This window comes from Carettochelys insculpta, chromosome 21, assembly GCF_033958435.1.
Source record: "Carettochelys insculpta isolate YL-2023 chromosome 21, ASM3395843v1, whole genome shotgun sequence".
NCBI lineage: Eukaryota > Metazoa > Chordata > Testudines > Carettochelyidae > Carettochelys > Carettochelys insculpta.
This window is the reverse complement of record NC_134157.1, coordinates 23424384-23450883: the sequence shown is the minus strand read 5'-3', so window position 1 is coordinate 23450883 and position 26500 is coordinate 23424384. Positions and strand designations below refer to the sequence as shown.

Genomic DNA, 26500 nt, shown 5'->3' with positions numbered 1-26500 from the left:
TCCAGCTGGCACATTGAGACTGAAGGTGCAGTTCTGTTAGGCTGGGGGGGGGGGGTTCCCCCAAACAAAGCCAGCAGAGCCCACACGATTGATGTAATGGAACGGGACAAAGCTGCTGCCTCCACGCCTGCTCCCCAGCAGTCAGCAGCTGGGCACTGACCGATCCAGGTCTCACCTTTGTGTGCGCTGTGCATCGCCTGCTGGCTGGGCTGTGCGTCGGCCAGGACAGGCCCTCATTCACACATGCAGGAACAGGCTCATGACAGACTCTCCCAGTGCTGGCACCTGGCCCCTGCTGCCGCCTCCTGTCCCAGCAGGCCTGTGGGAGCTGCATTCCCCAGAGAGCAGAACCTTTCTCAGGGGGTGACAACCACGTCTGACGGTTCGCGTCTCATTGAGAAGTTTGATTGTGCAAGGCACAAAGGAGCCTCCCCCGGGCACCGCGTGCCCTGCAGCAGAGCCTTGCCTGCCTTCAGGCAGAACAACAAGGCCTCTGCTGTACACAGCTGCCCCAGAGCAGTGCCCTGGGAAAGTTACACAGCCCCTTGCTGTCCCAGGGCTTGCCTGCTCTCTGCCCTGCTCCTGCGGCTCCCACTGCTGCAGAGGTTTTGCGCAGGAGACCAGCTGGTGCCGCAGGGATGGCAGGCATGGGAAAGCAGAGGAAGGCGCTCGCTGCTTGGCACCAAGCCCTGTGCAGTGACCCGCCGGCAGGGCTGCTCTCCAGGGGTTTAACTGGAGCGGGGCGCAGGCATCACGTTTGAATCTGGAGCCACTGCCCCCACCCCCCCGAGCTCAGGGATGCTTGGGGCCAGGCGATGGACAAATGCTGCACAGCCCACCAGGCGTGGGCTGGCCACAGGGTGCAGAGGGCGAACTAGCTCCAGTGCCCAGACAGAGTCTGTTGTGTAGCTCACCCCACCCCTGGGCAGGGCAGGGCAGTGCTTGACCCGAGCGGGGCAGTGAGCAGGGCCTGGCTCTTGTAGCCTCTAGGTGAGATCTGGGCGGTCTCTGGACAGGCTGGAATGACCCTGGTGGTGCAGAGCTGGCCCCCAGCTCATGCAGGTATTGCTGTGGGGGGTGAGGGGCAGGGGGCCACAGTTCCTGGGGATGCCCCTCCCCCAATTCCCCTCCAATGGCGCTATCCCGCCTCCCTCACCAGACACCTCTCTGGGCAGGGTGAGACCCTCCTGCAGCCCTGCAGTCAGGGACGGGCGAAGCCCCAGCCAGACCGTCCCTCACCCTGTATCAGCCGCTCGCCTCTCTGGCAAGACAGGAGTCATTTCCTGCTGCTCCTTGGCGTGTGTGAGCTGGCATGGGACATTCCCACCCACCAGGGCAATGCAAGCAGCCCAAGGGCCCAGTCCTGCAAGGCGCTGAGTGCCTCCTCAGCATGTGGGAGTTGAGGGTGTGCCACACCTTTCAGGGGGCTTGGGCCCTGGCAGGATGAGGCTGAAGGGAGGAAACGGGAGTGGGGCTGCGCACCAGCCCAGTAGCTTCCTGCCCTTAGCCTTGGTGCTGAAGTGGCTCCAGGCTGGCACTGTGGTGGGCACTCACCCTGCAATAGGCTGGGCACAGAAAGGAAATGCTGGGGCAGAAGGGGCAAGGCTGAGCTGGCTCACAGAGGCCTCGCGGAAGGGAGCCCTTTGCTCCTACAGGTCCTGCAGAGGGGGCTGGGAAATTGTTCATAGCCAGGGGCCGTGGGTGGTGGGAACTCCAATACCTGGCACAGCGAGTGCCCCACGGGCGTCTGAGCTGTTTGTGGGGTGTGAAGAGGCATGCGCCTGCTGCAGTTGGGCTGAGGGTCACTTCCAGCCATCGGGGCGTTAGCCCTGGGCCGCTAGCCTGAGGGGCCAGCACTACAGATCGGTTCCTGCGCAGGTGCTCCCATCACCCCGCCCCAGATGCTGCTCCAGAATTGCTTGCTAACGCTATAATCACTGCTGGCCCCTCGCCAGTGAGTCACTGGCCTGGCCGTGTGGGGCCAGCACAGCGTCCAGCAGGGCTTGCACCCATGCCAAATGCAGGGGAAAATAACCCACCTGCGCCTGCTCGGGAGTCCCCCACGGATGTGGCTGGGGATGAGGTCACTGAGAGAGCTGTGACCTAGTGTAGGATCCAGACTGGCTCCCTGTGAGCTCCCCCAGGAAACAGCCCCACTCAGCGCGCGTCCCACTTACAGTTACAGCTGGAGACGGAGCAGCTGTCTTCCAGCACCTTCAGTGCACCAGGTTAACTTACAGCCTCCTAGTTACGTCACTCTAACTGTCCAGGGGTATCCAGTCAGGGGCCCCACAGCCATGCCGTCAAAGTGCATTGCATCACCACCAAACGCCCACCGGCCGCGAACCCAGCTGTCGAGTGAGTTGGGCAGGAGCTAGCTGCCTGGAGGGCTCTGTGGAGGGCTTCTTTGGGAGCCCCACAGGGCCAGTGCAGGCCCTACCCAACGCCCGGTGAGACCTGTGAGCAGGCCAGGGGAACCAGGCCAGGGCCATTGCAGGGTTGGGGTGGCATCCCTGAGGCTGAAGGACTGTACAAGTCTGTCAGCAACATGCAGCAGGCCAGGCAGGAACAGGGACAGCAAGTATTCTTTGGGGCAGGTCCCAGTGGCAGGCGGGAATATGGCCCTGGGAGCCAGGTCTCATGCATTCACACAGGCTCCACAAACCGCTTGGCCAAACCAGCTCCTATCCCCTGGGCTCAAGCCCTGAGCTGTGTGTAACCCAGCCTGCAGCACATGCATGGCTCCGTGGTCCCTCTGTGGTCCCACTGACAGCTCAGCCACCTCCTACAGCCAGGCCAGGCGCAGACATAGCAAGGTCCCTCTGCAGGGAAACGTGATGGCAGGCGGGGTGCTGCTAACCCACAGCTGGTGTGTTCCCTGATTTATTTCACAGGGAGGTTTCCCATTTATGATGGGGATGGGGAGTCGCTGCAGTAACCAGCCCTGCCCCCCCGTGGGGAAGGAATCAAGGACCTCGTGTAAAGAGCTGGTGATTCATCCCAAGGGCTGCTGGCCCAGTCTGGGAATGAGCACAAGGCATGTGAGCTAAGTAGAAGTCCAGAGAGACCTCCGTGGCTGCTGCATTGAGGTATGGGCCCTGCCCGGGGCTACGGTAGGCGACACGGGACCAGGTGTGGCCAAAGAGTTTGTGGGGCCCAAGTCAGCATGCTGACAGCAGGGCCCGGCTGGGAGGGAGGGGGGCGCGGCAGCACGGGGGTCCTGAGGGCATGGGGCTGCTCAGCTCTCCAAGGGCAGAATGTAGCTGCGCCCTGGGGCTCCCCTGCAGATGAGATCCGTGCTCAGAGAACCCAAGCCACTGCCCGTTGTTCAGCTGCAAGGCTTGTCTTTGGCACGGCCAGGCCAGCAGTGCAGTGGGTCAGGTCCCCTGGCCAGAGCTCCCTGATGAAATGACAGAGAGAAACGGTGGTGGGGTGGGGTTCAGCCGGTTATTTTTTAATAGTGTTCACTCCTACAGCCAAGGCGAAATCTAGCCAAGTGCTCCCCAGGGCTAGCCACAGAACCCTCCCTCCGTGGCTGGAGTCCGCCAGCACAGTCAACCTGCCACTTCCATCCATGCTCTTTCTCTAGGTGCTCTCAGCCTATGTGGGTTTAACTCACAGCACCACTGGCTGGTGCACTCAGCCAGCCTCCGCCTGCCAGCTCAGGGGAGCAGGGTCTGTGCTGCTGCCCTGCAGGCACGTCTGTGGTGAGCTCAGAAGCTGCAGGAAGCAGCGACATCTTGGTCACATCTTCTAAACTCATAGCGGATGGTTGCTGCTTCTGCTGGGACTAAGTAAGCTGAGTAAAGACTTTGCTGCAGAGCCCTGCTCTGGGGGCATTCGGGGAACGCTGACTGGCAGGATGGCAGCGCCAGTCAGTGGCACACTAAGGCACTCGTATGTCAGGGAAGCTGGGACCTCAAAGGAGATGCATTTTGACAGTAGTCCCAATGTGCTCGTGGTGGGACTCCAGGCACAGCCCAGGTTGGAGGAGCTACGAGGAAACCGCCCCCCTTTGAGAGGTGCAAGTGGGCCCTGGAATGGGTGCTGTGCATCCTGGGATGGTGAAGGTCAACCCCCCTCTGGTGCTCAGCATGAGAGAGCTCAGTTGTGTCCCCACCCTCAGCGCTGGGCAGCCTCCCTATGCAACCAACATCTGTCAACCTGATGCCTCCCTGTGGCCTCCCCAGGGCGTGAGGTACGAGCCGCCCGCCCACAGCCCCCGCCCCCCATGCCCTCAGGGAAAGCGTGTGGCTGACAAGAGCTGCCAGAGGGAACGGATGGAGACCTGACAGCCTCCCACTGCACCCGGATGGGCTGGGGTTGGGGCTGGGGCTGGGTGAGCTTAGCAGGGCTTGTCGGAGTGCCTGGCGACGCTCCCCCGCCCACCCTGGCGTGTCTGGCACGGCTGCGAGAGACATTACAAAGCACAGCCCAGAAAGGCAAACAGCCCATGATCCACACTGTGAAGGGCGGCGACCCTGCCCCTCGGGAAAGGCGTTTCTCTGCTAAGCTCCATTAGCAACAGGCCAGCCCCAGGCAAGATCAAAGCCATCTGTGGCGCAGGCTAATCCGGCTTCAGGGGCTGAGAGTCGGGGCCGCCGCCTGGCCCTCTCCCCACACACACTGGCTTTGTAGTCCCCCCCAGAGCGAGGAGAAAGGTAGCACCTGGTTCCCAATTCAAAGCTGGCCAGAGCCCTCTGGGGAGCCCGGGCCTGCGCATGGGACCTCTCAGACAGTCCTGGCCACTCTGGACAGTCTGCCAGGCTGCATGGGCCCCTGGGTTTACGGTACAGAGTGGGCCGGCCTCTCGTGCCTGCACGGGGCTATCAGACAGGGCAGTAATGTCTGCTCAGCTCGCCTGAGTGTGGGGACGGCCCCGTCAGAGCCAGGCTCAGCCCATGGATGCCCAGCCGCTGGGGAGCAGCTGGACACACAGTGCTTGCCAGGGCCAGGGACCTGGCGGGGCAGGTGGTGTCGCTTGCTTCTTCCTGCTGTTTTATTCTGCACTGCAGCGCCCCAGACAGGCTGCGTTCCTGCTGCTTGGCCGGGGCGTCCTGGCTGGGCTGTGGCCAAAGGGGCAGGCAGTGCACTGCTGTGCAAGACCCAGGAAAGACCAGGGGACCTATGAGGGTAGCACAGGGCTCTTCCCAGGGCCTGGGCCGGGGCCAGGCAGCACTGCTGGTATCATGTTCTGGGAAGTTTCATCGGTGGAGGGTGCTGCCAACCTGCCCGCTGAGTGGCGTTCTGGGCCAGCTGCCTTGAACTAGTCTCCAGCTTTGAGAAGATTCTTCAGCAGAATCCATCTAATTCCCTGCTGTGTCTTTTCCTCTGCTCGCAGGGCGTTACTGCAGGCAGTTACCCCCCCGCAGCTGGGGGGACCATGGACCTAGCGCTTCTCAGACAGGCGCCAGGGAACAGGAACCAAGACACAGGGCCTGTAAGCGGGTGGGGGACAGTGGGACACAAGTCAGTGTCCTGTGGCATAGCAGGCCCCACTCTGGCTCCAGGGCAGGTCCTCTGCATGTGGGCAAGGTGCCCAAGTCACCGAGACACTCTGGCATCAGCATGTCTGCCTGGAGGGGGGTAGCAGGTGCTGTTCCCCTGTGAACATCACAAAGCGACTGGCAGCCAAAAGGGGCACACAGGAAAGGAAGCTAACTCGTGCTAGCAACCCAAAGTGTCCAACCCCCTAGGGTGGCAGCCGCAGTGCAAACCCCTCCCTCCCTCCTGCTGGGCACTCAGACAGCCTTCCAGACTTACACACGAGTGCCCATGCAGTGGGCCAGTGTGGGGAAGGACGGACGTGACAACTCTCCCAAATCTGGCACAAGCTACAGCTCTGGACGGGCTACAAGGGATGTCCCTATTTACAGGAGTCAATGCAAAGCAGGGATCAAACCTAGGAGGCTGCTAATTTAAATAAGAGCTCACCTTATATGGACCAGCCGGAAAATTCATGGGCACCAAGTTGCCAGCAAAGTTCCTCGTCCCTGATGTCAGCCCCAGGACTTACAGCCCCTGGTCACCTCGGTTTGCTTATGGGAGACAAGTGATTTTGACATGTGCTGGGGTAGATTTCAGTAATGGAGCTCGGAGGCAGAAACGCGCTGAGTGTTGAATGAAAAGGGCTTAAAGTCACCAGACGGTGGTGGAGGAGAAGGGATCCAGTGCCCTGTGGGGCCTGAATGACCTACTGTACTACTGCACTGCCTCTGTACGGAATTCTTCCCCGTCCCAAAGTAGGGCTGCAATACAGGGAAACGACGGCCCTGTCACCTCCCTCCACCACGTGAATTTGTTCTACTGGCACGACAGATACTTGAGCACTCGACTCAGAGAAGAAAGGTGGGAAGCTGAGTCTGAGATGCTGAGCAAAAGGCTGGTGTGAGAGCCCTAACTCCGGGGGATCCAGGGAGAACGGCTAAGGTCAATCCTCTGGCTGGGTGGATTGGGGGCTGCGGCAGCACAGAGGTCTTCTGCAAGGCACTGATCCTGGCCAAACCGGGGAGCACCAGGCCAGGCCGCCTGTTTTCTCAGCGGTTACGGACTCCCGAAGGCTGTTTGAGGTCTGTGGCAATGGGTGCGTGCGATTGTGGATTTGTTTGCAACCCAAGTGGTGTGAGGGACACAGATGTGCCTGGTCCTTTGGGACACAGACAAAAGTGCTTGACGATAGCGGGCCACTGGCCAAGCGGCAGGGCCCACTGCTCAGACCACAAAATGCAGCCTGTAGGTCACCTGGTGGCCATTGTCCCAGGCGTAGAGGACTTTCTCCTTGGGGTTGTAGTCGACCTGCGTGGTGAAGGAGTACTCATTGAGGAAGGGCAGCTTGAGGCTGGCTTCAGTGTCCGTGTGGGTGTCGTAGGCATAGGAGATCTGCCCCTCCTTCTGGCTGTACACGTCCACGGCGTACAGGATGCCACAGACGATGAAGCAGTTCCCGTAGGAGTTGCGCTTGAGGCTTGTCTTCCAAGTGGTCTCCCTCTTCATGGAGAGGTCACCGGGGTCTAGCTTGCTCAGAACAATCACCTCCAGCTGGGAGCCGTCATAGTCCACCGCCGGGTAGGTGACCCACAGCCCACTCTCGTCCACCGCGAAGTCGATGTCCGAGTGCCCCCTCCACTTCCAGGGCGTGATGTCCTCATACACCACAGCGTGCAGCAGGGCCCAGGCAGCCACAAAGCGCTGCTTCAGGTCATACTTGATGATGTTCTTGGTGAAGGCGCGGTTGTAGTAAAAGGCCCCCTGGTAGACCACATGGCCAGTCCCAATCCAGTTGTAAGGGAGCTTGTACAGGTTGCTCCAGCGGCCTGTGGTGAAAGCAAAAGCTCTTTAATGCACAGACTGGGCATCTGAGCCAGGCCTGGACCCTCTACACCCACAGGCCACATCTCCTGCCCTGCATCCCCCAGCCCCTCTTTTCTGCACACCCACTCTGCACAGCCAGCTGGCTGCTACGACCTGCACTCGCATGTCTACCTGCTTCTGAGGGCACCGGCACTGCCTGGGCTGGGCAGGGAGGCAGCAAAGGGGTAGGACTGATGACAGGACTAGGTACTGCTGCTCAGCAAAGAGTGACTAGAAAAGGGTTGTAGGGAACAATCTGCTTTCACTGTCCTCACCACAACACTCCAGAAACCAAAGCCCGGGAGCCTGCCAGCCACGTTCTAGCACACAGTCCCCACCTGCCAAGTGGCACTCACCCCAGAAAGGGACTCCCGCAGGTTCTCTTCAAGCCTTGTGGAGCTCAGGGTTTGTGAGCTGTGCAACGCGGATACAGGCAGCAAGTCCTGCTACAGGCAGACTCAGCCCTCCCACCCTTGGACAGGTGCTCCAGGCGCTGCCTGTTCTGACCCAGGATGGCAATTCCCATGGGCCTAATGGGCGAGAGCCCTCTCGCTACCAACTCCAGCCTTGGCCAGGGTCAGCGAACGCTCAGGTCTGTTGGTGTTTCTCATCCGGGGCCACAGCCATGCTGGCTGAACGGCTGGGTCTGGAGGCTGGGCTCAGAGAAGCCTCAAGACGTGGGGGTGGGAGTTGGATAACAGCGCCGGAGTCACCTGAAGGGTCACAGGGAGACACAGAGCCACACCCAGGTCTCTTCAGGAGCTGAGTTGGGAGCTGTGAAAGCTGCAGGATTAGTCTGGGACTGGGGCCAGGCTCAGCTGGAGCCCCTTTTGTATGGATCCCACTGCAGCCCACAACGGGTGTCTCTGGTTCAAGCCTCTGGAAATCAGGCCCCATTTCCCTGCACATTGGGCCTCAATCCTGGGCCATTCTCCCCAGCCAAGTGAACTTGTACAACTCCCTGTGCAGGTGCCAGGACTCGCCATTTACACCGGCGCTGCTCCAGGCTCACAGGTGCGGGTAAAGGCCCGGCCCCTTCTCCTCGCCTTTCAACGTGCGGGCAGGCCGGGTGTACGGCCCCCAGCCGCTCTGGCCTCCCTGTGCAGCTCGCGGCACGGGTGGGCCCATTGCCCTGATCAGCTTCCTTCAGCAGCATGGGAACAGCCTTCCTGCATCCTCCTGGCCAGGCAGGCGCAGCTCTGGGGATGCGGGTCTGGCAGGTGGCAGCCATCCAGGCACCGTCAGTAGGAGGAGGAATCCGATATGTTGGGCGCAGCTAACGCTTCCCAGATGTGCACTTGGCTCTGTGTGTGTGTTATGGCCAAGCCCTACCCCAGGCCAGGGCGCGAGGAGAGCTGCCTGCCGCCCAGCAGCACCCAGCACCCAGCCCAGCCCAGCCCAGAATTTCCCAGTTAACTTCCCGCCGGGGGTGAGGAAGAGTCAGTCATTAGCAGATGGCTCCCGAGAGGTGCTACCAGAATTCACTGCCACTCACCCCAGCTCCCTTTGAGACACTTCCCTGCAGCTGCCCTTGTCCTGGGGCTCTCAGGGGATGCCACATGCCGTCACCCATGCAAGGACGCTTGGGAGACCGAGGTCGCATTTTCATACTAGTCGTACTTAGAGTCGTCCAATCAGGAGACAGAAAGAGCACCATGTGACCCATTGAGCACCAGTGCGTCTAGTGGCTGGTGCAGTGGTCTGGGAACCAGGCGCTCTAATCGCAGCCCTGTCCCAGCCTGCTGGATGACCGTGCACAAGTCCTTTGCCCACTCTGTAGCCTTGCCTGCCCTCCCTCCCACCCCTCTTCTCTTGCTGTGAGGCCCGTGGGGCAGGGGCTGCCTCTCACAATGGGGCGTGCAGCACCTAGCACAGCAGGGCCCTGAACTTGGCAGGGGGGCGCCCTGGGCACCACCCCAAGAATGCAGGAGTGACAGGTTCTATGAACCAAACCGCATGGTGCAAATCCCGGAGTCCTGCTCGACCCCTACAGACTATTCCCTCCCCCAGCTCACTGACGGGCCGGGCACGGTCTCAAGCGGCAGGGCTCGCACCCCACTCGCCAGGCCCTGCTGGCAGGCAAGGAGGCGAGGCTAGCAAGACATTCCCTGCACACCCCCAGGCTGAGTGTGGGGGAGGCCCTGCCCCCAGAGCCCCTCACCTTGCTTGAAGTTGTCGAGGCTCCTGAACTCCAGCAGGTTGTTCCCATAGTAGTAATTGGTGATGTAGATTCTGTCGTCTCTGGCTGCAGGGTCCTTCATCCACGCCCCCTCGTTACGCCCATAGCTGTGGTGCTGCACCGGCGGCTCCACAGACTCGATGGTGCCCTCGCACTGCACTTCTTTCACTGCCAGGCCAACAAAAGGCGCTCGCGGCTGACTTCCACGGGACAAGGCCAGGCCAGCTCACCAGCCCTCGCTCAGAGCAGCCACGCAGCCCCACCTGCCCGGGAGGCCTTTCCCCACCCTGGGAGAGGCTCCCTCACCTTTACCCTGCCTGCCGGCTTCAAAGCCACAGACAGAGGTTCAAAACACCTGCTGCCTTCTCCTCACCGTGTGACTGGACTTCATGTCACCTGGCCACCCCAGGGACTGAGCCCCTTTACCCACAGACAAGTGCACCCTGGGCGGCTTCCCTACCCAGCCCTCAGCCCTGCCTCGGAGGGACCCACACTTCAGCCTTGGCACCAGGGCCCACGCAGCTCTGTGCCGATTGTTGCACGTCCACAGAACAAGTCCCCCAGCTGCAGTTTGGGCCTGGCCCCATTGACCCCACAGGGATGGGTGAGGTGCCCCCAGCCAACGTTCCCTGTAATTTTTGACACCCACTGGCCGAATACATTTTGTTCTGTGCACCAAGGCCTGTGCAGATGTGCACCCCCCGTACAAAAACAGGCTGCCAGCTCTGGGCGCTCTGCTAATCTCTCCTGGGTGCCACCCGCATGCTCAGCTTGCAGGGAGCGCTGCCCCCAGCCCACCTTGGTTAGGTGCCTCCAGCCCTTCAGTGCCCTGGGCATTGTGCCCCATGGAGAAGATGGTGACTGGTGGGCTTTGGGTCGTGCTGCTGGGGGCCCGGGTGGTGCTCGGGGGCCGGGTGGAGCTGGCGGGGGTGGAGCTGGCAGGGGTGCTCCCTGCCTCCTCGCTGATTCTCCCCTGGGCCTCCACAGCAGCAAAGGCCTCAGGGCTCCTCTCCTCTGGCTGGTCCACCTGAGAAGTCGCCTTCACGGGGCTTTCTGAGGAGAGAAGCGCAGCGCTTACTGCCGCCCCCTCCCTCGGCTGGGTGCTGGCCGGCACGGGGCTGTGCTGGGTGGCAGACAGGGCTGTGGGGGGTCTGTCTCTGCTGTCCTCCCCTCACCTCCCGCCCAGCCCAACCCCCACTTCCTGTCCTGTGCTGAGCACCTGACTCCCTCCCTAGCCCATCCCAGGCCATCCCCGCCACAGGAGTCCTCGTCCCCCCCAGCCAAGGAGCTGAGACACCGAGTCCCACTGCGCCCCTAAATCTGTAAGGTGCACCTCCCTGTGCCCTACTGCCTTCGTCCCACAGGGTGAACCGGGATGCAGGGCCCGTGCTCCCCAGGCTGGATTTCTGCTGCCATCCACCACGCGCACCCCCTTTTCTACCTCCTCAGTCACATCAATTCTGGTGCCCCGCATGAGAACACCGGGGGGGGTGGGGCTCAGAGACAGGCTAGGCCCCACCACACCTGACAGCTCTGCACAAAAGGCGGCTGCTCCCCTTGGAAACCCCTCACTCCACCCACGGCGTGTGCAGTAACAGAGAGAACAGGTGGGCGCCGAGGGCGGGGACAGGATCAGAGCCCAGGGAAGATTCACACAGAGGCTGGAGGCAAGAAAACATCCCAGGGTCACGCCTCACGGCTTTTCTGCTGCAATTTGACTTTGTCTTGAAGCCCCCCTGGATGTTACCATAGCCCTGGGCCGGCCACACACACACACACACACACACACACACACACACACACACACACACCCCCTCCCTCCCCGTCTCTGGTGCTCCTCAGCCCCTGCTATCCCAGCCCTGGGTTACACACTTACACACCTGCTCCCCACCCGGTGCCCCTGAGCCCCTGCTGTCCCAGGCCCATCTCAGGTGCTGAGCTGGTTTTGTGGTTAGCCCGAAGGCTGGAATTCCCTTTCCCCTGGTGCCCTAAGTCGAGACCTTGAGGCCAGTCCCCAGAGAGGAGCACTGAATGTCTGGCCAAGCGGGGCAGGTGGGCAGGGTGGAGCGGGGGACCATACAGGTGGCTCTGAGGATGTCCCTGGTTGGGAAGGGTCTGAGGTTAGCAGGGCCTCGCAGACACACTGCACCGCCTGACTTCCCCGCCAGCAGACAGCACCGTCCTCTCAGCCCCATCCCACTCTGGGCCTGGACACTCACCCCGGTTGCTGGCCAGGCCCTCAGCCTCCTCTGGCTTGGCAGCCTTGTAGTAGGTGATGCCCCGGATGACTGTCTGCTGGTGCTCGGCAGGTCTGGGCTTGTGGGTGGGCTGTGGTGCGCCCAGCCTGACCCTCACACTCTCTTTCTTGGGCTTCTCCGGTTTTGGCAGCTTCTCCTTGGGGGTTCTCACCGCTGCCTTGTCCCCCAGGCTCCTGCGGGTGCTGGAGTACCTGCTCGCCTCCTTGCCTTTGCCTCCGGCTGTGTCCTAAGAGACAGGGCCAGGCTCAGAGGCAGTTGGGGGCAGCAGCAAGGCAGGCTCTTGCACTGGGCCAGTGGGGAGGGTCACAGCTTGGGAGCACGGTCCAGCGGCTGCAAAGAGAGGGGCTCCAGGCAGCGCAGCCAACAGGAGCCACACACTGCGCCAAGCCAGGGTGCCTGACGCCACGAAGATGGGCGTGAGATGAACTGCGAATAGAACGAAGGCACCTGCAGGACAGCAGTGCCCAAGGCCGCTACAATGGGAAGGAGACCAGAGAATGCAACAGGCTCACTTCACTTGACTGTGCTTGGCCCACGTCCAGGCTTGGGGGCCCTGACTCACTCCAAAGAGCATTCAGGGCAGGTGCCACCGCCAGGCCATGCCACAAACAGCCTGGCTCCAATGAGCAGCACCTCCTCCAGCCTGCGCTCCGCTGCGGGCAGCCCCTCGGCTCGCTGGCCACTGCCGAAGGGCAGCCCAATGGAAGGGAGCAGGCTGCTGCTGCTGGGCATGTGTGCAGAGAGGGGGGAGGCAGGTACCTGGGCCTTGCTCTCGAGGATGGCAGCAGCATCCTTCTGCAGCAGCTGGTAGCCCAGGTTGGAGATCTCTTTCTTGATGCTGACCATGATGTCGGAGTAGTTCTCGTAGTGCTTCATTTGGTTGGTGAGGCGCACGACGCTCTCCTTCATGAAGTCATTCTCCCGGCTCAGGTTGGCCTTGATGGTCTGAGGCAGGGGACGGGGGAACAGGGCATGCGTAGCTGAGACCTGATGGGGTGTCCAGCATCCGGGCATGGTGGAAAGAGGAAACCTATCCCACTTCCTGGGCTGACAACACTGCCCACTGGCTGGGCGGGGGGGCCAGGAGCCAGGAGTCCTGGGATCTGTTCCCAGCGCTGGCAGGGGGCCGGGAATGGGCTGGATTGGGAAGTAGGGCCCGGCTTGTGTCCCAGAGCCCAGTGCAAACAGCTGCTCCCCAGCGGGGAGAGGGAGCCAATGCCACTAACTCGTGGCGCTGACTCAGAAAGCTTCACCTCTGCAGCAGCTGGAAGGGCTCCAGCTAGGGGACTCCTTTCTCCTGCTCCCAGTCGCTTCCACCAACACCCATAATCCCCAGCCTGCGTAATCCAGCAGGCAGAGCCCAACCCCCACCTGGACAGTTACCCACGTGCCACCCCCACCGCCACTCTGTACCAGGCTGACTGTGAGCTCTGGGGCAGGACCCACATTCCCCCTGCGTTTGTGAAGAGCCCCTTAGCGCAGGGAGGTTAGAGCAGGGATGCCCCAGCCACAGGAACAGAGTGACCAGCCCTGGCTCAGTCTGGTGGGTGAAGAGGGCCAGACTCCCGCAGTACTTCGCTGCCCTGGAAAACACGGTCTCCAAACCACCACAGGGACCAAGGCTCCTGTGCTGGGCAGGGGCCAGTCCTCCAGGGTCAGATTCATCCCCGTTTGCTGAGGTACATTCCTACCTTTGATATCATCCCACCACCCACCCTCTGGCCAGGGGCCTGCACAGCTAAATCGCCGGGGCCCGTCGCCACCAGCTCATTGAAACAGGGACACCTGGCTGGCTGTCCCCTGCCCTGACAATGGCAAGAAGAGGGTTAACTCTTCCAGTGGCTCAGGTGGCCTGGGTGGATGGCTGTTTCCATCCGCAGCTGGAGGACATGGAGGAAGGAAGCTATCAGAGCTGGTTTCCTGCTACCTGGCAGTCTCTGTACTCCTTGGCTGCGTGGTGACTCGCAGCAGGAAAAGGTGTTGGCTGTTGCCTTTGCTTGTCTGGCTGCAGTGCACAGTGGGTGCTCTTACCTCCTCCAGAGTGTTCATCTGGGAGACCACCTTGTTGATGTACGAATGGACCTTCATCAGATCCATGCTGTACAGCGTCCCCTCCAGCAGGTCAACCACAGACTGCAGCTGGGAAGGAAAAACCCTGAAGCTGACTCCTGGTCGGAGCAACAGGTAGCAACAGGGGCTGCAGTAAACAGGGACCCCGAAATGCAGGAAATGTCAGTGTTATCAGGTGGCTTCCTGCAGACCAAAATCATGGGGTTGGGGGGGCAGAATAGCCCATAGTGCCATAGGACCCAGTGCTGGGAGCCCCATGCGACTGCTATGGTCCCAGCACAGGGTGCTCTAGGTGCACAAGAGGTAGGCGGCAGGTTTGTGAGGCTGAGGTGCAGCATAGAAGGAGAACCCGGGGTATGAAAATGAGGCCCAGCTGCCATATCATCTGGGATTCCTCCCTAACAATAATCCTTTTGCACGCTCTCTTGGTACTCCCACCTGCTCATGCACACACCCGTCCGGGGAAGGGTTGTGCCCCCACTCCCACCCGGTGGTCACAGAACCGAGGCAGAGTTAAGGAAGGAGCGGAATGATGGAGGGAGGGGACACGACAGGCACAGTTCCCACGGGCTATTTTCTGTCTCCATCTCCGACCAGTCCCCAGTGCCCCAGCTTGCTGGAAGCAGGGCTCCAAGCTGGACTCATTGGAGGTGAAACGTACCCATGGGCTGGGGTTGCGCCCGGGCACTGTCTAGGTGGCCCATGCCATCAGCGAGTGACCCTCTTGTCACTGCTGGCAACAGATGCCCACTGCCTGCACCCACCTTAGCCTTGGTCTGCCAGGCCTCGCCCACAGGGTGCAGGGCAGCCCGTGCTCCTCTCTGGCCAGCCCTTCCCCAGCTCTGAGGGTCGAGCTGGCCACGGGCACAGCTGTGTGGAGGGAGCGAGTGGGGCACACAGGGCCTATTGTGAACCGGTGACCTTTAGCTACCAGAAGCTCCCGACCCTGCCTGGTCTCTCACGCACAAGGGAGAACAGAGGCGCAGCCTCCTGGGAGAGCCTGCAGGCCCCAGCACAGATTGGCTCTTGTCAGGGAGCCGGCGCTGCTAGGAGAACCTGCTGTCTGGTCTCTGGGGAGCTGGGATTCCTGGCCTGTGGAGTCACTGCCAGCTGTGGGCGCTCCCCCTTCTCCCCCGCACTGATGTCATATTGCCTGGCCCTGCCCTTCTGACATTTGTCCCAGTGGGGCTGGCCCATGAAGAGCCCTTTGTGCAGCCATGGCTGCTGCGCGCCCATGGGGGGCCTGGCTGGGGCTGGGAGTCAGCCTCCGGGTTTCCGCCCTTTACGAAACGGTCTTTCCCGACCTGGGCGCGGCGAGGCTCTGGAGCTGGGCTCCCCACGGGTAAACACGCACAGTGCAAGGCAGGGGCTGCAGCTGCTGCCTCGCCAGGGGTCCAAGCATCCAGGGCCCACCGCAGCATTCTAAGGCCCAGGCCAGAGTGGGAAGCTCCTCCTGCTGCTGCTGGGGAGGGGGCTGCAGCAGGGGCTGGGGAGCAAGACCTGCCTAAGGCCAGGTACCTTGAAGAGCTCAGGCGCCTGCTTCTTCAGCTTCTCCATCTTCCACTCGCTCTCGCAGGGGTTGAGAGAGGAGGGCGGGGCCGTGCAGGAGCACTTGCAGTCTGCCCCTGAGCTCACCGTCTCCACCGTGTAGAAGTCCTCCACCCGCAGGCTGCCAGCCCTAATGCGGCTGCAGGCGTCCTTGCTGAGCGGCCGCAGGATGCACTTGCAGCGGCAGTCGGAGCCCTCGGACGTCATCCGCACCTGGTCCATGTCACCAAACACCTGGGCCGGCAAGAAGCAGGCACATGAAGACAGTGGGACATGGCCCCTTGTGGTCACACTGGAGGCTCTGGGGTGCAGGCAGGACACTGGGGAAGAGGGTCAGGAAGCAATTCCTGCTGGCACCCAACACTTTGGGGGTTCATCTTCCACCCAAGAGCTGCCTGAGTACCCTTCCTGACCCTGAGCTGGGAATCCCCCTGGAAAGTCTCTGCTCTCTGGTGCGCCAGCGTGTGCCCTAAAGGCCCCAGCCAACGAGCGTGAATGAAGGGCCGAAGCTCCTGCTGCAACAGTGCTAGGACCACCAGCTCCAGCATCGCCGGGGCCAGACCCTGGTACCACAGTGACTCCTTCCCCATTGGCCCAGGCTGACTCCAGGCAGACAGCCTCCTTCCCCTTGGCTTCTCTGGGTGGAGCAGGGGTTCCACGGGAATGCCTGGCCTGGCCCCCGCGGAGCATAGCCGCTACTCTGGCCTCAGCCAGCCCTCGGCCTTGTAGTTGTTAATGCAGAGCAAAGACGCTTGAACTGCTCCTACTCCGGCTGATGCCCTCCTGGGCTCCCCCCGGTCCTCCAGCAGGGTGATCTTCCTCCTCTTCCCCACTCCCTGCCAACAGATCCCAGGGTGACTGGCTGGGTGGGAGGAACAAGGCTTTTCAAAGCGGCCCAACTCCCAATCTGGGTACCTAAGTCCCTTAGGCTCCACCTGAACCCCCAGACTCAGCTGTTCAGGAGAAGGGCCAAGGGAGGTGTCTGATGCCTGCTCAGCCAGCGACAGCTGCCTTGGTCAGGGCAGCGGCTCCTCGGAGCGAAGGCGCAAGCTGGCTTTACCCATTTACCGCTCGGCTGCACGTGACACCAACCGGGAGTCCCTGCCCGGCGCTCCAGCCCATGAGACCGGCACATAAGTCCCTGGGAGGCTGTGAGCAAGGAGCCAGCAGGCAGTTCCCTCTCCTACCCCTCAGCAGGGAGTGTTTCAAATGCTGGGCCTGGAGCGCGCCAGGGGCTTGAGAAAGGGGAAGAACCCTCGTGCTCCATGTCACGTCCCAGGAAGGAGCCTGCACGAAACAGCCCCTGTGCCCCAGGCGGGTGGGAATGGGGCCTCCGGGACCCCAGCAGTGTGAGCGCTGCACCTACTGGTGCACCAGTGTCCACCTCCTTCCGAACGAGAGGCCAATGCCCCCTCGCCAGGGCCTGCCCGTGTCTCTCCACCGTGGCTGAGCTGGGCTGCACAGAGGTGGGCAGACTGTCCTTACCCTGCAGCCACAGCCAGAGGGTGGCCCTCGCCACGTGGAGGGCTCTGACGGCCTTGCTTTGGGCACCAGTCTTTCGTGAGCTGGGGGGATGGGGCCCGGCTGCAGCTGCGGCTGCTCCTCCCTCACCCCCAGGCCAGCAGGCGTCTCGCCTCGCCGCCTGTTCCAGGAGTGTGCGCGGTTGTCGTGGAGATACGATTCCCACACACCGATTTAAAGCAAGGGACTCTCATCTCCTCTGATGCCCTGGATCTACCAGGGTGTCGCCCTCCCACTGCCTAGCCTGGCTGACAACACCTCTGACCCTGAGAGGGAAACCCACCTTCCCCAGCGTCCCAGTTCCCTGGTCACAGCTGTTAAAGCCACACAGCACCAGCCCCTGTGGCTGTGGGGGCAGGTGATGCTTAGCATTGATTGGACCTACTTCTGCGAAGCTTTGGCTGGCCTGCTCCAGGCTTTAGCTAGCTTGGCATCCTGGGCAGAACGTGCCCGCCCTCCCATAGATCAGTATCGTGGGCTTCTGTTTCCACAGCACCTTGCGTGTCACATGGGTCCCAAGCCCTTTACAGACTTAGACCGTTACAAACCACACACACGAGACCTTTTATTCCCCATTAAAATGCAACCACCTCTAGGATGGAAATCAGCTCCTCCTTGAGAACAAACAGCTTCACAATACCAGTGACGATCACACTGCTTCCAGCCCAGGTCCCGACTGATTCTGTTCAGTGATGGCCTCCGAGCACTTCTGGGCTGAACTTCCAATTTCAGTTATTACATCCTCTCTCTCTAATTTCCTCCCAGCTATTTCAATTGCAAACAATATTCCTCACTCCTTCTAGTCCCAACCTGTTGTGTAGTGCTGCGTGCTGCCTGACAGCTTCTAGGCTTCACCCCAGAGGTGGCTGCATTTCAGTGTTGGGCGAAGCAATGCATCTATGCGCCTGTCTCATTCTGTATGATTTGTACAGCCCTGAGCCACAGCCCTTAAGCTCTTAGTTGGCCTAGCCTAAATCATGCCAGGACGCCAGTTTTGCTGACCAGGCCTGGGCCCCTGGGACCCCATGAGATTAGGAAGTCCTATCACAGGCTCTGCCAGGGAAGGGCCCTTTGCTGGCTCTGAGAGTTGCACAGTTTCTCAATCATCCCTCCTCCCAGAGTAGCGTCGCTCCAGTGGTTCCAGTGCGCCACATTTGACTTTTCTCCAGTGCAAAATCGACGAGAAGTCCGGCGGCACCTTACAGACTCACAGATTCATTGGCAGAAGCTTTGGTGGGCAAAGACCGGCTTTGTCAGATACAAGACGTGAATATCTTGCAGCCGGTCTTTGCCCACCAAAGCTCCTGCCAACGAAGCTGTGAGGCTATAAGGTGCCACACGTTTTCTTGTTGTTTCTGTGGATACAGACTAACATGGCTACCGCTCTGATACTTGTCTCTACTGCAAAAGCACTCAGTCCCCCACAAGCCCCACTGGGCTCAGTTTGAAGGTAGAGACATCCTCCCCGGCCCCCAGTGCGACCTGCCGCCTGCTGAGCTTTTCTGAAAACATGGGCAATAGCTGGAAAAGGCCTTGGATTCTGCTCTGCCTCGGGTGTGCCAGCTCCCTGCCACCTGCCGCCTGCCCGGCTGGGCCCATGGTGTGCAGCACAGCAGTTAGCTCACCCAACACAGCCGGCAGCAGCTGGGAATACCTGTCGGCAGCTGAGAGGCCGCTGATGGGGATAAGCATGGGGCACTGACAAGCCATTTTTCTGGAGCACTGGCTTGAGCAGAAGAAGACTTTAAACATGGCCCTGGTGCACTGAATGCTTTAAAATGAAACCACCAGCTCCACCTCCTCTGCCAGCATCACTAGCCAGTGAGAGCAGCAGTTTGTTCCGCCTCCTGTGGGTCATCTGAGTCGCTCTTCCCAGCCAGTCACTGGGAAAAGCTGGAGTGTGGCTGATGAGGCCCCATGCCCTGCATGACTGCCTTCCGACCCGTGTGCTCACGAGCCTCTCAATGACTGGCAGCTAGGGGCAAGGCTGCCACCAAGGGAAGGCCAGAGGTCTGACAGCCAACAGCCTCGGCACGCTACCCAGAGAGGTGCCCCATTGGGAGCCTCTGGAGCCTCCATTCTCAAGCAAACAACAAGCGGGTGAGGAATGTGGAAGACACACAACTTAGTTCTGGTACTTAACAGGTGATACATCTAGACTGACCCTTTCCTAAAGCCAGCTACCTGCAGGAAAGTGGGAGTAAAGAGAGTCTGAGCTGCAGCTCAGACCCTGGGCAATGACATCCCCTTGTGTCTCTATAGCACCTGCTAACCCAGAACCCACTAGGAGCAGACAACGGTCTGGGGGCTGCTGCTGCACCTCACCTTTGCTCCCGGGGCACAGGTCAAGGCTGCCATGTTTACAGAGAACACTGTTCAGTGGCAGGAGATACCAGAGCGAAGGCGGCTTGAGAAATCTCAGAGTCCAGTGCCGGGAGGACGAGCAGGTGTGACCTGAGGGGGCTATAACCCTTCGGCACTCCTCCATATCACTGCAGTTCACACTCAGCTCTGGGATGGCAGCAAGGCAAATGCCAGAGCTGGGAATGAGCAAATCGCAGGCCAGGCCAGAGAACAGCCTCATCCCATTGTGTTCTCATGGACAGCGGGACCTCCCCGGCCATGAACAGGTTCTCAGCTGGTGGAAACAGCTGTAGCTCCAGGGAAGCCGGCGGAGCTGAGCCATTACGGCTGCAGCAGCAGACCTGGCCATGTGTTTGAGGGGAGAGGAGTTAGGGAGTGTACAGAAGTTTCCACGCCCTCAACCTTCCTCATTTTTCTTTATGGCAATTGTGGCCTAGTTACCAGAGAGCGAGTGACAGACTGTTTCCCCGAGAGGAGCAGAGGGTGTGTGCGTGTGCGTGTGCGTGCATTTTGAGGGGAGGGGATGGAATTCCTTTCCCAGTTGGTTCTGAAACTGCTGTGGGAATCCAGAGCTCTTCCCCTTAATAACGGAGCTGAGTCAATTACAGCTACTCTTCTTGCACCCAGCCGGGGAGTGTTTTCCCCCTGCCCTTGTTAGGTTTCCCCAAGCCACTGGCCACACCTCACACTACACAACCCAGGACATTTTTCACCAGTTATGTATGTAACAAGCCTCTTGACTCATACTGAAATCAACAGCAAAGTCATACAGCAGCCGGAGCATGATCCATCTCTTTAAACCAACACATGAGCTGGGCTCAGTAATTGCTGGGGTTGTTTACTGACCTTGGAAAAGCTCACTGGACTGACCCCCTCCAAATCCCCTGGTGACCTGCATTTGCCAGGACCTGGGAACCAGGCCTCACATGGCCTTTAAACAACACTGCATTTCCTGACACTTCCCCAATCAACTGAAGTGAACAGGCCAGAGCTAAAAGGTGAAAGACTCTGGGAGTGCTGAGCTGACACTGTTCCATGCAGGGACCTCTCTGCTGATGGGCTTCAGTGGAGCAGCGCTGCCGGGGGATTGGAAACAGCTGTGCACATCTTCTCTCCGGAGTCATGGGAATAATTCCAGTGCCAGAACAGGGCCTGGAATTACTTGGGGTTCAGAAGAAAGCAGAATCTGGAGCTGGCAGTGACTGAGCTGCCCTCTGGGACTATCCAGAGAAGTACCAAGGCCACAAGGAAAGCAAAAATGCCAGCATGGGAGAGAAAAGTCACCAAACAGGGTCAGTCCTGTCTAAGCCACTCCAGACAGGAAACTGCAGACTCAACAACTTGTAACTCCACACAGCACTGTCAGGGAAGGGCCACTCGGAATGGAGGAACCAGGGAAAAACCGCAGGCAAATCACTCACAAGCATTCAAAGCCCAGCTCTGACTGGATGGTCTTTGCGACGCTTTGGTATCTGCTGCCCTCAGACAGAGGGGTGGCCAGGCAGGACCCCACAAACACGGGCCCCAAAGCAGAGGCTAAGGTCAATGGCTCAGCTGTTCATGAAGGCTGCCTATAGCCAGCACAAGATCTAGGTCCCAGCTACATCCCACGGCAGCTCAAAATGCCTGTGCCTGGTGGGAGGTTAGCAGCAGCCCACCAGAGAGCAGTCTGTCTATCCAGCCGTTAATTCTCCCCCAACTCCCAACAGCAGATTTGAGCTGCACCATGTCCAACATCCCCAGCCAAACGTCACATGCTGTCCCCAGCCCAAAGGGAGGCAGTGGGGGCAGGGAGGGGCAGTCCATAAACCACAAGGAGAATTTTACTATCAGTTCACGGAGGTGACTGGTTTGCTTCTCTCTGGCCTTCCAACTCCTGAGCAAGGCTGGTGCAGAACTGGGAGTAGGACCTTCACTTCCTGGCTCCTGCCAACCCAGGACCACCCTTGCTTTCCAAGGGAAAGAGTCACTGCTGCTGTCAGCCAGCAGTAACACACACAGGGGAGTCAAAGGCTGTCTGCTGCAGCTTCCTCTGCGACAGATGTCTGCGTACCAGCTGCTCAGAGCGCGTCCTTTGCCTGACAGTCATGCTCATTGGGCCAGATGCAGCCATGCATCTCAGGGGCTTGCACCCGGGCTGGAGGGAGCCCTTTGCCTTTAGATAACACACCAAACAGCTTGAAAAACTGGATGCATTTAGTCTTGAGAAAAAAAAGAAACTGAGCGGGGACCTGAAAACAGTCTCCAAATACGGGAAGGGCTGTACTAACCAGGACAGTGATCAGCTGTTCTCCATGCCTACTCAACACAGGGCAAGAAGCAACGGGCTTAATGCATGGTAAGGGGGATGAGGTTCGATATTAGGAAAAACGCTCTAACCCTAGGGTTCTGAGGGAGACTGTGGAATCCCCATCATGGGAGGTTTCTAAAACCTGGCTGGACAAACCCTGTCAGGGATGCTCTGGGTTTACGCGGCCCTGCCTCCAGGTCCCCTCCAGTCTGACATTTCTGTGGTGGGGAGGACTGCCCTGGCTCACCCCAACATCTCCAGTCTGGCCCACCTGCAGGGAGAATGACTCTTGGCGGACAGCTGGGGCAGAGGTTAGACCTCTTACTGGGGTGGGCAAAATGAGAATGTATGACCCCAATGTCACAGCCGGGCCCAGAGCCCACTGCCCTTTCTAGCAGAGAGATGAAGAACTGCAGCATATTACTCACTCGGCCACTTCCTGCCAAGTCTCACAAACTAACTTTAAGTCTCGCCCGCAGCAGAGAGCTCAACCCCTCTGTAAGCAGCTGGAATGTGCGTGCTGCCCAGTTGCAAGCCCTTGTCTTCCAGTCTGATCCTAATCTACTGGACAAAGCTTGTGGAGGTAGTGCCAGAGCAAGAGCCCTTGTGATCTGCACTGCTCAGCAGAAAGGAAAATTATCTCAGTCCGCCGCATGCCAAGCCCAACCCCCCGCCCAGCCAGGAGCAGGCTCCTCTTCTACCAGCTCTTGCTATCTTCATACCCTTGTCATGCCACTGAATGGTACCGCAGAGCGTCTGTCAGCACCGCCTCAGAGAGACTCAGGGCAGAGGGTAAAGAGTTGTCAGCTTCAACATGTACTACGTTCTTAGAAAAGATCACAAGGTCCAGCTGATGGCATCTGTGGGGGATGTGCACTTCAGTGGGGGGAGGTTAAGGCTGGTGTTTGAGCAAGGCCCTGGGTCTGTCTGCGCGGGCCTCGGTCAGCAAATACTTGTGTGTGCAGGGCTGTGAGTGGAGCTGTGCATGTGCGCAGAGCTATGTGCGTGCAGTTGTGTGAGTCTGCAGGGCTGTCTGTTGGAGTGTGGATGCGTGTGCTCTAGATCGGGTGTATGCAAACTTTTTATGGCGGGTCCCACGTCTTGTCCCGGCAATTAGAATACCCCCCCTCTTCCCCCAAACTGTCTGATGGAATACAAACTGAAGTGAATTTCAGATGTGTTCATATGAAGAAAGAAAAAAAAAAGCCCCGTGAGCCCGTGTAAGACAGTAAGTCTGTAGAATGTAAAAACTTTATTCATCGGCATCGAACTGTGAATACACAGCCATAAAACCCGCAACAGAGTCCACCATTTTTAATTAGGTAGATGAATCTGAGACCCAGCAGCCAATTGTGCTCTGCTCCCCTTAGGACATTTCAAAACCTCCCCAGCCCACCCCCGCTTTGCACACCCCACTCAAAAAGGTGCAGATACGCCTGTGCAAACTTTGTTTAAAGCCACTGGGGATTAACGGAAACGGGCTGGGCTGAGCCTGGCTGCACAGACCCCCCAGCTGGGGCCTTTCACGTTGACAGTGTCTAGTGCGCTGGGCTGCGGTGCAGGGCACTCACCAGCAAGATGGGAGCCAAATGTGCTAACACAGGAATGCATCTGCTTGAAAATCGTACAGAGACAGGAGCCAAAGCAGTGCTGGGAAGAGCAAAGGAGAAGGGAGGAGCAGGAAGGAGAGTCGGAGACCTTAGGGGGCTGCGACAGTGCCCCGGCTGGGGGAAGGTTCCAAATGCGAGCGTGAGAAGTGGACGCAGTATTCTGGGACTGGTCTCTCCAGTGCTGTAAATGAGTAAAACCCCCTGCCTGGAGGAGGGGAGAGGACATGGGGCTGGAAGACTAAGCTGAGGAGCAACGGGTGGCAGTGAGGGAGACTTGGACGGGGATGAGGCCCCGAGTCTGCCAGACTTTGAAACCCGTTGCATGTGAAATGTCACAACTTGACAGACAAAGCAGAGGGCGGCCCAGAGGGTTCGTCATGCTGTGCCCAGTCCGTTCGCAGACTGATGACACACAAGCCAACGGCGTTAGTCCAAGGGAGAACTCAGCCATGCTCCACCTTCCTTGGGACCTGGTCCTGGCTCTTTGGCCACCCACCTCTCTCCTCGGCTGCATGCCTTCAAAGCGACCCCACTGCCCATGCGACTGCCAACCCCCCTGCTTGGCGAATGTGCCGAGAGCCCCTGCTTGGTCCAGCGCCCCACGGCAGTGGGGATAATGGCTGGCACAGGCTCTGCAGGGGAGCACCGCAAGGCCAGCGTGTTCTGCTGCTGCGCCCGGTGTCCACCTATGGCTACTTCTCCTCCTCCTCTTCCCGCAGGGCACAGGGTGTCATAAGGTGCCCGAAGTGACGCCTCCCTCGGTGGGCCACACCCAAGGGCAAACACAGCTGGATACTGGAGTGCCTGGGCGCTGAGCACACCGGCCTACCAGCACCTTGCCCGCAGCAGGGTCAGTCAGTGCGGCAGGGTCTCAGCCGGGGCGGCGCCGGAGGAGGCTGCCTGCCTCCGCCAGGACACGGCCCAGCGAGGGTTTGCGACTTTTCACACACAAGCCCCAGAGGCATCGCAGCTGCCAGACAGCGCCACAGGGCTGCTGCCCTCAGTCTCCCATTGTGTGACACGGCTCCAGGGCGTCACGCCCAGCGCTCGGTTTGCTTCAATGATTTAAACTGATGGAGCATGAAAGCCAGGACACAGGGCTGGAGACGCCGCTGCCACAACAGGGAGCCCATCGCATGTGGCTCCATTGTCCCTCGCTGCACATGACTACAGCCTCCAGATGTCATGTGTCCAGCACCACAGTCCCTTCATTCAGGAGAGACGCCCCCGGCGGCTCACCCTGGTGGACAAGCACAGGGGTGACCAGCTGAGGCCCTGGGGGTTGCTTGGAAAGCCGCCCGACCTGACTCCTGCACTGGCTGTTTGACGAGGGTGCTTTAACCCAGGGCCTGGCTCCTAAGGGAGCCAAACCCCATCTCTCCCCTCCAGAGTTACTGCCTGGCTGCGGAAAGAAGAAAGCCTGTCCCCAGTGTTCAACACAGGGAGGGAGGGTCCTGCCGACAGTGAGACCCAAACTCACCCTGGGGACAGGAATTCAAAGGGGTATATGAGTGGATGGTACTAAGAGCCCTTTCCAAGACATTGAGTATCACCACGGGGCCCGTAGCATTTAGAGACTTCAGCTGAGCTCTGGGCCCCATCGAGTGAGGAACTGTACGGCCACACAGGACCTGCTCTGAAGCACTCAGAGTCTATAGAGACTAGAGAGACACAGGGTGGCAGTGCATTATCACCCCCGTTCACTGATGGGAAACTGAGGCACAGATTAAATGTCTTGCCCAGGGTCTCATGGGGAGTCTGTGGCAGAGCTGGGAACTGAACTGGGGTCTCAAGTCCTAATGTAGGTCCTTCATCCCAAGATCACCCTTCTGTCAGACCTCTCACTCCCTTGTGAATATCTGCCCTCCAGGCAGGCAGGCAGGCAGGCAGGCAACAGGTGTTTGGAAGTTCTCTGGATTTTTGGGCCCACCAGCAGCAGGTGATGCGCTGACAGAGGCAGATCATGAGCAATATACAAACCACAGACTCACTGGAACTATGCCAGCCTATCCCCAGGCAGGACTCTTTAAAACAGCCAGAGCAGGGCTCAGCCACTTAATTAGGCATTGGCCTTCTTGCCATGACTCATACATGAAAACCTTCCCTATTCCCATGGCAATCTCATATGCTATCACTGAGATCATCCTGGTCGAGAAATTGGAACCAAGGGATTACGTTCCTCTGCCCGGCTGGAGCTCCCAGAAAACATCTCCAAGGTTCCCACAGTCGCTAGTAAACTGCAGTGTCAGGCACTTTCATTCATTAAAAGGAAGCAAAAGGTTTCCTGTGTTTTGCACTTCAAAAATCCTACCCCTTTTCATCTGGAAACCCCAGCAAGGGGAGGCGAGTGGGGACACGGCCCTGGAGAGAATGAATCCATCAGGCTGACAGGAGAGCTGTACGTTTTAACAAGACCTAATAAGCTGTGAAGCAGGGAGAGGACAATGGCGGGGGGAGGTGGGGAACAGATTACGCAGCTGGTCAATGGGATTCTTTTACACAAACACAAGTTCTCCAGGTTCCAACATTTTCCTTACACATGGCCCTCTGCACTCCCCATGGCAATGGGAACTGTTTACACAACAGCCATGACGACTCATGTTCCCTCAGAGGGCCATTTCCTCCTTCCTGGCACCACAGGCCCCTGCTCCTTCCACTCTCTGAGGGGATTTGTTTTTACTTTACTGAACACTGCCCATCAGCGCACACGGGGGCTTCACAGACGTGCATCAGTTTGCTCATGCAGAGGAGTCCCAGCTCTACCGTTCAGGGCTGACCAATGGGGTACTCCAGGTTTTCCTGCTGAGAACCCACATTTCCCAGGACACCCAGAGCTGAAACTAACCAAGTGCAACCACAAAGCCCTGGAGCATCTGCCTGGGCTCCTGCCCCTTGTCAGGATGGATGCAGTGCCTCATTAGCACCTCCAAAGAGGAATGACTCCAGCTTCCTGTGCTAAAGCCACCCACTCTCAGTGGAGAAATCAAGCAGCTGCTCTCTGCTTCCCGCTCCTGCTGCTGGGGCCGGCTGGGCTGCCCTTGTTTACTACTACAGCTCCTTGTTCTTCCAGGGTGAAACTCACCCCAGACAGAAAGCCAGAGCAGTCTCACCCTTCCGTGGGCCCTAAGTGGGGCACAGGCTCTCTGCTGGCCCCTCTGCCCAGGGGACGTGTTTAGCCAGGGAGTTATTACTTGCGTTACAACAGTACCAGAGGACGCAGCTGAGAAAAGGGCCTCCCCACACTAAAGACAGTATATCAGAGATGCCTCTGCCCAACAGAACATTGCCAGAAGCTGTCTGTAGTGGACAG

At 59.4% G+C, this 26500-nt stretch overlaps 1 protein-coding gene across 1 annotated transcript in view; it reads right to left on the bottom strand.

Annotated features, from left to right (window-relative positions):
- Nucleotides 1–3428: 3428 nt before the first annotated feature.
- OLFML2A (olfactomedin like 2A) overlaps nt 3429–26500 on the bottom strand; it is a 30855-nt gene continuing 7783 nt past the window's right edge. Inside the window, exons 2-8 of the mRNA XM_075015263.1 lie at nt 15376–15639; nt 13819–13926; nt 12547–12732; nt 11749–12013; nt 10328–10582; nt 9512–9697; nt 3429–7313 (exon numbers count right to left, since the gene is read on the bottom strand). Coding sequence (XP_074871364.1) covers nt 6712–7313; nt 9512–9697; nt 10328–10582; nt 11749–12013; nt 12547–12732; nt 13819–13926; nt 15376–15639 — 1866 coding nt within the window. The 3' untranslated portion in view covers nt 3429–6711. The remainder of the gene's footprint in view (nt 7314–9511; nt 9698–10327; nt 10583–11748; nt 12014–12546; nt 12733–13818; nt 13927–15375; nt 15640–26500) is intronic.